At 46.9% G+C, this 11457-nt stretch overlaps 1 protein-coding gene across 1 annotated transcript in view; it reads right to left on the reverse strand.

Moving 5' to 3' along the window:
- Positions 1 to 11200, reverse strand: part of SUV39H1 (SUV39H1 histone lysine methyltransferase) — a 14667-nt gene extending 3467 nt beyond the window's left edge. The window contains exons 1-2 of the mRNA XM_014583167.2: positions 10004 to 11200; positions 8006 to 8668 (exon numbers count right to left, since the gene is read on the reverse strand). Coding sequence (XP_014438653.1) covers positions 8006 to 8668; positions 10004 to 10258 — 918 coding nt within the window. The 5' untranslated portion in view covers positions 10259 to 11200. The remainder of the gene's footprint in view (positions 1 to 8005; positions 8669 to 10003) is intronic.
- Positions 11201 to 11457: the final 257 nt, after the last annotated feature.

Genomic DNA, 11457 nt, shown 5'->3' on the forward strand with positions numbered 1-11457 from the left:
AAAGAGAAACAGAAAGAAATATCCAGAGCATGATGGGGAGAAAGAGACTGAATGGCTTAGGATAAGAGAGGCTAAGCCAGCCCCAAAGAGTGAGAGAGTCATGGCCAGGAGGGTGAGGAAAATGAGAGGGAAGAAAGAGACCTGGAACAGTGGGGAAAGGAGACCAGGAGTAAGTCTAAGGAGAAGACCCCCAAGAATCTGAGATGGCAGGAAAAAGGCCAAAAACTTGAGACAAGGGCTGTTCCCACAGACTAGTGGTTAAAGGAGCCAGATACACACATGGTTGACAGTGGTTTGAATCCTGACCCTGGTGTGCATGTGTGTGTACATGTGTGTGTGTGTGAGTGGAGAAATGAAGGGACTATGGCATGACTACGCCCCACTGGAGGTGCTTTTCCTTCTCTCTCTGGTGAGCATATGCACCCTCTGGGAATTAAAAAATTATCTTAAAGAAATCTTAAGAAGAAAAATTAGAGAGAGGGAGGGACCAGCAGTTAGCATAATGGCTATGTCGCTGGACTCCCATGTAGTTGACCACAGTTCGAGTCCCAGACCCGGTGGCTTAAACTCACGCCAGGCACGTGTGCATGCATGCCCAGGATCCCGAGAGGAGAATGGAGGAGAAGGGATTGCAGCGTGGCCAACCCCTCTGGGGGGGTGATTTCTCACTTTCTTTCTCTCTGTCTCTGTCTGGCGAGCGCACGTGCCCTATAGCAAAAACGTCTCAAAAAAAAATTAGAGGGAGATGAGAGGAGACAAGAGTGCAGGTGAGAGGAATGCCCCTCAGCCCTGAGTCCACACAGGGCCGACAGCTGTCACTTAAGACAGCAGCAGGTGTCTTCTCTCCAGCTGGGCCTCATCTGTCCTAGTAAACATGAGGCTGCACCACCCTCCTAGCCACAAATTCAGCCTCCCAAATGCTGCACATGTATTCTCCACCCTACTCTACCCCACCCTACCAAGTCTCTCGGGCCCCATCATTCCTCTTCCCACTGGGGCCAGCAACCCCAACCTTCTGGTAATCCTCAAGTATAGCAGACTATGCCCTTCTCTGGGCAAGGGTCCCACTGAGTCCACGACTGCCCTCTCCTCAGACTAGGGTGCTCCTTGGCTGAGGCAGGGCTCTTTCTGCACTTTTAAGTTTCTTCCTACTTCTTCCCAGCCTTTATTAGAGACAAAAGCCAGCACAGCGCACAGCCTCGGGGAGATACACAAACAGTGCTATGTATCTTTCTTCTGTTTCCTAGCCTGGCTACCATGCCCAAGTGGTGCCCCAGGAAGCTCACTCCCTTCCTCCCACACCTCATCTTTACCTCATCTTCATTCTCTCTCCATCAGAGACTCACTGCCAAAAACTGGCACTGGACACAAACCCAGAACCCTGTCTTGCTCACCCTCATGTGGGCTAGTGACCACACTCTTCTGACTTTGAAATCTGTGCCCTTTTCTTGATTATTCTGGTCTTTTTTTTTTTTTAAGACCCTCCAGCCTATGCTTGTCCAAATGCTGGTTCACCATGCCTTTTCTTTTTTTTTTTTTTTAAGAATTATTTATTTTTCATTTTTATTTATTCACTTACTTATTTTATTTTGACCAGAGAGAGACACATAGAGAGAAAGTGAGAAAGCAAGCCACCAGGTCCAGGACTTGAACCATGGTCAGCCATGTGGGAATGTCTAGTGCCTTAACCACCATGCCACCTGCTGGTCCCCATCACCATGCCTTTTCTAACCAAGATTCCCTCCTGGGGCCACACCACTGACTGACACAGGTGCTAGCTCTGTTCCTTGAGGAACCTAGCTCCCTTGTACCCAAGTTCTGTTTGATTATGTATTCATTTGGTGGATTATTATCTAAGTGTACCCTGTACCTAGGCCCTGCTCTCAGGGATCACAGTTGGGTGTGGGACACACAGATATCGGGCTTGTTCCCCACCCTCAGAGGTCACAGCCTAGTGACAGAGAAAAAACTACAGGGCAAGATGTTGATCAGGAAAAACAGTACTTAGTGTTCCGGGGGGGAATGGAAAAGTGATGCATCTTTGAAAGCAAGCTGCAGATCATAAAAGGGCTTTGATACTGGATGGAGGAATGGGGACTCTCTCCTGTGCTGAGAGACAGAGTGGAAGCCAAAGGAGTGTTTAGAGGTAGAGTAAGTCAAGGTCAGTTCTCCTCCAACTCTTAGAGAATAAGCAGTCTTCCTCCCTCAAAAGTTATTTCTGTAGGCAGCAGCCTTCCTGGCCACCTCTCTAATTAAGCTCAGGGATCAAAGGGCAGCTTCTCCCAGGATCGCCAGCCAGCAACAGCCTACTGGGTGGTATCTGAACCTTCTCTTTAATTGTAGCACCTCCTTGAGACAGAGGGAATGCCCACGTCCTCAGTTCTCATCTCCATCTTCCTGTCTCTTCTGCCCCTACTTGCTCCCCCAGTCTTACTAGGAGTGAGTCATACAGTAAGCCCTCCAGGGCACAAACGGTTCCTTCTCTCCTCTTTTCAGTCCTACTCTGTAATGGCTGGTGCACTCTGAAAATTAGGGATCCTGTGCCCCTCCTCCCTAGCAGCTCTCTAGAATGAATGGGGAAGATAGGCTGTAAGCTGGCAGTTTAGAATGGGCGCTGATGGGAACACAACTAGAAGACTAAGAGTCAGCTGCTGTGCTGCCCTGCCCTCTCCTGGATATAGGATCTTCTCTCTGAGCCAGTTTCCTTAGTCGAAAAAAATAAGAGATAGAGAAAGAAAAAGAAAGAAGGAAAAAAAGAAAAGGAAGGAAGGAAGAAGCCAGCCAGGTGGCATAGTGATTAAGGTGGCTGGATCCCAGATAGCTGACTGTGGTTCAAGTCCCCCTGGTGGCTTGAAAGACACACTGAGAAGGTATGCATGCACGTCCAAAATCCTGAGAGAATGGAGGAGGAGGGACTGTGATGTGGCCATCCTCTCTGGGGGGTGATTTCACACTTTCCCTCTCTCTTTCTCCAGTGAGCACAGGCGGCCTACTACAAAAACAAAACAAAACAAAACAAAACAAAACAAAACAAAACAAAACAAAACAAAACAAAACAAAACAAAACAAAACAAAACAAAACAAAACAAAACAAAACAAAACAAAACAAAACAAAACAAAACAAAACAAAACAAAACAAAACAAAACAAAACAAAACAAAACAAAACAAAACAAAACAAAACGAGAAAAGAATGAAAGAAAAAGGCCACTAGGCCTGGCAGAACACCAGTTTTAGATACTTGGGCATTTATTTTTTTCACCCACTTTATTAGCTTTGTGACTCTGAACAAGTTACTATATCTCTCTGCACCTCAATGTTCTCATCTGTAAGAACGATAGTGACAAAAACCCAATCTGACAGAAGCTGTTGTAAATATATGACGAGATCATGGATATCAAAGGTGTCTTTTTGTTAGGACACTGGAAAAGTTCACTGGACACAAACCCAGAACCCTGTCTTGCTCACCCTCATGTGGGCTAGTGACCACACTCTTCTGACTTTGAAATCTGTGCCCTTTTCTTGATTACCCTGGTCTTTTTTTTTTTTTTTTTTTAACCTAGCCAGGATGGCCATGTCGTGTCCTTGCTGTCTATTCCCTGCATCTTACAGTAGAACCTCCAGCCTATGCTTGTCCAAATGCTGGTTCACCATGCCTTTTCTTTTTTTTTTTTTTTAAGAATTATTTATTTTTCATTTTTATTTATTCACTTACTTATTTTATTTTGACCAGAGAGAGACACATAGAGAGAAAGTGAGAAAGCAAGCCACCAGGTCCAGGACTTGAACCATGGTCAGCCATGTGGGAATGTCTAGTGCCTTAACCACCATGCCACCTGCTGGTCCCCATCACCATGCCTTTTCTAACCAAGATTCCCTCCTGGGGCCACACCACTGACTGACACAGGTGCTAGCTCTGTTCCTTGAGGAACCTAGCTCCCTTGTACCCAAGTTCTGTTTGATTATGTATTCATTTGGTGGATTATTATCTAAGTGTACCCTGTACCTAGGCCCTGCTCTCAGGGATCACAGTTGGGTGTGGGACACACAGATATCGGGCTTGTTCCCCACCCTCAGAGGTCACAGCCTAGTGACAGAGAAAAAACTACAGGGCAAGATGTTGATCAGGAAAAACAGTACTTAGTGTTCCGGGGGGGAATGGAAAAGTGATGCATCTTTGAAAGCAAGCTGCAGATCATAAAAGGGCTTTGATACTGGATGGAGGAATGGGGACTCTCTCCTGTGCTGAGAGACAGAGTGGAAGCCAAAGGAGTGTTTAGAGGTAGAGTAAGTCAAGGTCAGTTCTCCTCCAACTCTTAGAGAATAAGCAGTCTTCCTCCCTCAAAAGTTATTTCTGTAGGCAGCAGCCTTCCTGGCCACCTCTCTAATTAAGCTCAGGGATCAAAGGGCAGCTTCTCCCAGGATCGCCAGCCAGCAACAGCCTACTGGGTGGTATCTGAACCTTCTCTTTAATTGTAGCACCTCCTTGAGACAGAGGGAATGCCCACGTCCTCAGTTCTCATCTCCATCTTCCTGTCTCTTCTGCCCCTACTTGCTCCCCCAGTCTTACTAGGAGTGAGTCATACAGTAAGCCCTCCAGGGCACAAACGGTTCCTTCTCTCCTCTTTTCAGTCCTACTCTGTAATGGCTGGTGCACTCTGAAAATTATGGATCCTGTGCCCCTCCTCCCTAGCAGCTCTCTAGAATGAATGGGGAAGACAGGCTGTAAGCAGTCAGTTTAGAATGGGCGCTGATGGGAACTGGGAACACAACTAGAAGACTAAGAGTCAGCTGCTGTGCTGCCCTGCCCTCTCCTGGATATAGGATCTTCTCTCTGAGCCAGTTTCCTTAGTCGAAAAAAATAAGAGATAGAGAAAGAAAAAGAAAGAAGGAAAAAAAGAAAAGGAAGGAAGGAAGAAGCCAGCCAGGTGGCATAGTGATTAAGGTGGCTGGATCCCAGATAGCTGACTGTGGTTCAAGTCCCCCTGGTGGCTTGAAAGACACACTGAGAAGGTATGCATGCACGTCCAAAATCCTGAGAGAATGGAGGAGGAGGGACTGTGATGTGGCCATCCTCTCTGGGGGGTGATTTCACACTTTCCCTCTCTCTTTCTCCAGTGAGCACAGGCGGCCTACTACAAAAACAAAACAAAACAAAACAAAACAAAACAAAACAAAACAAAACAAAACGAGAAAAGAATGAAAGAAAAAGGCCACTAGGCCTGGCAGAACACCAGTTTTAGATACTTTGGAATTTATTTTTTTCACCCACTTTATTAGCTTTGTGACTATGAACAAGTTACTATATCTCTCTGCACCTCAATGTTCTCATCTGTAAGAACGATAGTGACAAAAACCCAATCTGACAGAAGCTGTTGTAAATATATGACGAGATCATGGATATCAAAGGTGTCTTTTTGTTAGGACACTGGAAAAGTTAGTAGTTATGGCTATAAAGAAAATGCATGTTTTAAAATGGATAAAATACACTAGCATCCTCTGCTGGGTGAGGGTGGAAATGTTCTGCAGGTACATGAAGGTTCTGACTGAATGTGGGCGGGTGTACAGGAAGGAACCATTGGATCCTGACTGTGAAAGGAAAGTGTATGTGGCCTACAAGTGCAGAGGGTTCTATTTGCCTCGATTACATAAACCTCTGCGAGTGTCTGAGACAGTACCACATAGTCCAGTAAATAGTTTTGCAATGAAATCTATGATTGTCACCCCAAGTGGGATAAAGAAGGATTACAAAATGACCCCAACAAAGTCAGGTTGAATTTTGTAGCAAGGTAAGTTACAAACACCTTTTGGCTTTCTAAGCATTTTGGGTTTTCTGCATTCTGAACTAGTTAACATTTCCATGAGACTTACTGTGTACTGAATACTATTCAAGTGCTTATTTCAAATGCTTTACACATAATAACATAATAATAAAAGGGAGGCCATGAGACAGTGTTGAGAGCAAGGAGGGTGAGGACAGGGGTGACAAGGCCCCTGGAAACCCTGATATTCCTAGTGTGGAGGTATATAGGGACACTAAGGGAGAGAAGCCGGAAAATCGAACCCAGGGGGCATGGAGGGTTAGGCCCTTACTCCTCCTCAACTCTCAGGGTCCTGTGTGGTAGACAGCTCTTTCTCCAGACCTCAGTACAGAGAAGCTGAGACACTGCCTGCTGAGATGACTTCTAGGACTTTGGGGGGCCCTGTGGGACCTAGACATGCCCTCCTCCAGATGGTCAGAGACCCAATGAGGTCTGGATGACCGCTCCATCCTGTCAGGACACTAAGGGTTTGGACATTTCCTGTGAACTCTTAGGGTACTCTTGGGTGTAGACCTGATCTCTTCCAGGCCATCCAGGTCCCTCCGTGGTGAGGACACTTCTTTTTTCCTGTCAAGACAGTGTGGGTGTGGGCACTTCCTAAGGCAGACCACCAAGGTCATCGGGAATGTGGAGAGCTCGAGCTCTTCCTCCAGGTCATCAGGGTCACTTGGGGACATGGACACCTCTTCCTGTAGATTGTCAGGAACCCTCTGGGTGTGGCCACTTCCTGCTTCTCCAGACTGCCAGGTACTTCAGTGTTTGGACCATAAGGGTTGTCTGGGGGTGTGGCAGTCTCCTCCTCTAGACTGTCAGGGTCTTCTGTGGTGCAGACTGCTCTGTCTCAAGATTGTCTCTGTCCCTCTGGGGTCTGACCCTCTCTATGGTTCCTCAGAATGGGAGCCTTTCCTTGTCATCAGTATCATTACTACAATGTGGACACTTCAGCTGTGTGTCCCTCAGGTCAATTTCTGTTACTTTCCAATCATATCACACCCTTGAGGGACCTATGGAAATATGTGGAGGTATTTGGGATTGTCACTGTGATAGGGCACACTCAGTCAAGATTCAGAGATGCCAAATGACCTCCAATACACGGGACAGTTCTTCATGACAGAATTACCCCACACTGAACACTCATAACACTCCACCTTAGAATGTGGCACTTCCTCTTGCAGACACCCAGACCCCTTTTGTTTCCCACTTGGGCACAGGCTAAAGCATATCCCCTGTCTCCCATGTCCCAAGGAAAGGTGTGACTCACGTTCAGCCAATGAAGTGTGGGCAGAAGTGATATACACTGTGTCCAGGCCTGCCCCAAGAGAAATCTTCCCTTTTGTCCCCTGCTTGGCCTGCCTGCCACACAATGCTGAGGATCTAGTGGCCACTCCAAGGCTCTAAGGCATAGCAAAAGCACAAAAGGGAAAGGGCCTGGGTGTCCAAGTTGCCCATCCACACCACAGACCTGCCGAAACAGCCACAAGGACTACTCCACAAGCAGACACACTTCTGATATGTGAAGCCACTAAGGTGGGGATTGTTCATTACAGTGCCTGGCCTACCTACTATGAGGGGCTTCAGAAAGTTTGTGGAAAAAAATGGAATTAAAGTACAAGTTGATTTTGGTACCAAAAAAAATCCATGCATAGTTCTTTCATAATATACTTTTTCCATAACTTCTTGAGGACCCCTTGTATACCTGGACTTTCCCCAGTGTCCTGAAAGTCTAGAGGAGAGGCAGCCAACCTCCAACCAAGGCTTATCTACACCCCAAGCCAGAATGCTTATGTTCCTTTTGTACAGACTAGTAAAAGGTGCTCTTTCTGAGCAGATACTGCCTGTTGATAAGATGGACTCTTGAGAAAGGAAAAGAGAAGTGTCTTTTCAGGTGATGCAATCCTGTACCAGACTGCATGGCCTGTTAAAAGGAATACTGCCTGGATCTCAGTTCCCACTTTTTCTTCTTTGCTAGGTACCCTTAGGGAATCAACCCAGGCCAGAAGCATTTCAGTGTTTTTTAGCCACTAGCCCAGCTAGGAGGTCCCTGGGACACTCAGCTCAACCTTCCAGGCCTTTCCCACAGGAAAGGTAAGGTAGCTCCAGGCACCCAAGGAGAAGAGCTGGGTGTACAAGCTGCAGACACATGGTAGGAAGAGCCGCATATGCACGCTTTGTCCCATTTCCCTACCTCTCCCACGTACTCCATGACGAAGCTGTTCTTGCGGATCTTCTCCAGGGTGCGGACACCCCAGCCGCGCCCATCATCTGTGCGGAATATGCAGAGATCGTAGCGTATGCCCTTCTGTACCACACGATTGGGGCAGTCATAGCCGCAGCGGCAGCGAGAGTTGCACTCGTAGATGGGCAGCCCAGCCCGCAGTCGCACCTGGCCCTGGTCATTGTAGGCAAACTTGTGCAGTGATGCCCCTGGGCAGCAGCCTCCAGTGGGGGCCCACAGACAGTCCTGGCACTCACAGCCCACAGCCACCTGGTTAAGGGTGATGCCCTCACCAACGCGGTACTCATTGATATACACGAAGGCCCGTGGGGGGCCGTCCAGGTCCACCTCATTCTCCACAGTGATGCGTCCCAGATGGCTGCGCTTTGCATTGAGCTCCTGCTCCCAGCGCCGAAGTGCCCGTCTCTGCTTGGCCTTCTGCACCAGGTAGTTGGCCAAGCTTGGGTCCAGGTGCCGGGGTGGCTTTGACCGGTGATACCGCCGAAGCAGCTCCCTTTCTAAGTCCTTGTGGAACTGTTTGAGAATGCGTACACACTTGAGATTCTGCCGTGGCTCCCAGGTGCTCTCTGAGTCTGGGTATCCACGCCACTTTACCAAGTAATACTCCTGTTCCTGTTGGGAGGTGGGTGGGGGCATGGGGTACCATAAATGGCAAGACCTTGGAGCCAGCCCTCTTAGGGCTTCCATCCCAAAGCCAATGGATGGCACCCACTCTGCCCCACTCCTTTTCTGAAATGCCTCCATGCAGCATAGTAGTTAAAGCGAATGAGCTCTGGAGGATTACTAGGTTCAAATCTCCCCCTTCTAATCTGTCCAAATTCCAACTTTTAATTTAATCCCCCTGCACCCATCTTCCCCATCTTGCTCCCTCCTTATAGCAGTTCAGGCCCAAACTCCCAGGGTCATCCTTGATTCCTCTTTTGTTGATTCCCAACACCCACCCTCAGCACATCCTGAGACTCCACCTTCAAAATATATCCAGAACCCCACCCCTTCTACCATCATCACTGCCACTATCAGGGCTTATAGGGACTCAGGCAGCAGCCACACCTCATCAGTCCCCCTGCTTCTGCCCTCACCCCCTATAGGCTGTTCTCCACACACAGCAGCTTTCACTCTGGAGGCAACCATAGGATAGTGTAGTAGCATAGATGCTACAATTGGACATTGTGGATACAAATCCTGATTCTGCTGCTCCCTAGTTGTAAGGCCTTAGGCAAGTATGTAACTTTGCTGAGCCTCAGCTTCCTCATCTGAAAATAAGAAAATAGCAAACATTTGTCTAGCATAGCAGCTACTGTTCCAAGCAACTTAAACCTACATGTATTATTAAGAATATGATACAGCTCTCTATGAGGAAGGTAAAACTTGTCAAGTACATTTTACAGATGAGGAAAATGAAGCATTGAGAGTTGGGGTAAACAGTCTGGGGTTACCCCATCAGGATTTGAACCCGTGTGTGTTGCTGCCAATCTGTTTTTCCTCACTATTCTGCCATTACCTCCTCTGGCAATGATAATAGTTCACACTTCACAGTGTTGTTGAGAGAATTAAATGAGTTTCTGAGAGGAAGTGCCTAGCGTACTTAAGGTGCTCAATCAGCCTTAACTAGCATCACCTCCATTCCTGGGCTCAGGATCCCAAGTTTTGCTGTTGGTTTGAATCCCTAGGGAGGTGCTCGCTTCGGCAGCACATATACTAAAACTGAATCCCTAGGGAGGTGGGAGGAGAGATTTATTTGGGGATTCATTCTGCCTTCTGCCTGCTCAGAAAGCCACTTGATTTCCTCATCTGTAAAATGGGTCTGTTCATCCTATTTTTTTTTTCAAGATCAGAGAAGAAAATTCCCTTTGGAAAAAGATGCTGGCAGTGGAGGGCAAGAGGACTGGAAGCCAACTTCCTGGAGACCAGCCCTCCCCCAGGACATGGTCACTACCCCAGACTTACGCGGATCTTCTTGTAATCACACAGGTACTCGACTTCAAAGTCATACAGGTTCCTCTTAGAGATGCCAAGGGCAGGGCAGGAGAGCTTGGCCAGGCGGCACAGGTCCTGCAGCTGATTCCAAGAAGATTTGCAACATACGCTGCAGCCTAGAACAAGGGGACCAGAAAGAACTATTACTGGCAGCCTGACCAGGCCGAGGGTCAAAAGGGACCCCAAGTTCTCCTGGGACATCTCAAAATTTTTTCTAGCGTTCATTATTTAGCATCAAGGACTGCCCAAATGTCAGAGAAATGTCACCCACGGGCCTTCCCCAATGTTGAGACTCTTCTGTAACATGAATGTACCATGTCCTTGAACCCTGATGCTCACTATCCAAGGTTATCCCTGGAGCAGTGGACCTCGAAGTGGGATTTGCTACATGGATTGTCCTAAAGGAATCTATTTCCAGAGCTTCAAGCTCCCTCTACACTATTCCTAAATCTTCATTCCAGCAAACCTGCCTGGGGTTCAGGACCTGATCACCTTTCTCCCCACTTTGCAAAAGAAAGAACTTCCCAACTCAGTAGGGTACACAGCCCTGAGGGGGGCGGAGTGAGGATGGGATTAAAACCTCCAAGACACCAAACAAAGGCATAACTGGAAAGACTGGTCCTCAATCCCTTATCAGAAACTCCTGGGGCCTGATGTTTTTTTGAAATTCAAAATTTTTTGGATTTTACAGGTGTCTTCCTAGGTATGTCCCATTCCTTACCTAACACCCCCACAGTTCTGAAGCACATGTATGAATTTTCCAAATTAAATAGGAGAAATGATGATGTAAGATAGTCTCCACTTTATAATCTACTTTTGTCATGAAGGGCAGTTGAAGAAAAATATTTTGGTTTTCAGGTCTTTCTAGTTTGGAATAATGAATAAGAGATTGTGAAATGGTACTACTTCACAAGAAGTGTCTTTGAATGATTACTCTGGGCACCTTAAACCCACAAAGTGTATTTTTTCCACACTGCATTTTTACTCTCAGTCTCATCCACATTTCTGTGAAGGGTATGCTCTGAATTCAGGAACACACAAAGCAGTATAGGTTAGTGACATCAAATCTTTTAAATATACTTGGAATGTTGCTGAGTCTACCAACATTTTTCAAGATACAGATTTTTCAACATGTATTTCTTCCTGATTCAAGGCACATTCTTTCTTAATGTGCTTTAGAAGCCATTTATTAAATATCATAAAACATTTATTCAAAGTGTAATCAGTTCTCATCCTGTTTCAGCTTTTTGAAATGTTTAAGATTTTCTACCTCCCATTACAAATATCAAACTTAAACTCATGACGACATACTCTCAGCTGCCAACCTAAAAATGCACAAGAGCTTTTCAAAATTTCACGTGCACTCCCCCCTCTGCACTTAGGCAAGGCCTACTGGAGACTCAGCCTCTGCCCACGCTTTCCTC

The sequence above is a fragment of the Tupaia chinensis genome, unplaced genomic scaffold (genome assembly GCF_000334495.1).
Source record: "Tupaia chinensis unplaced genomic scaffold, TupChi_1.0 Scaffold144123_1, whole genome shotgun sequence".
In the NCBI taxonomy this organism is placed as follows: domain Eukaryota; kingdom Metazoa; phylum Chordata; class Mammalia; order Scandentia; family Tupaiidae; genus Tupaia; species Tupaia belangeri.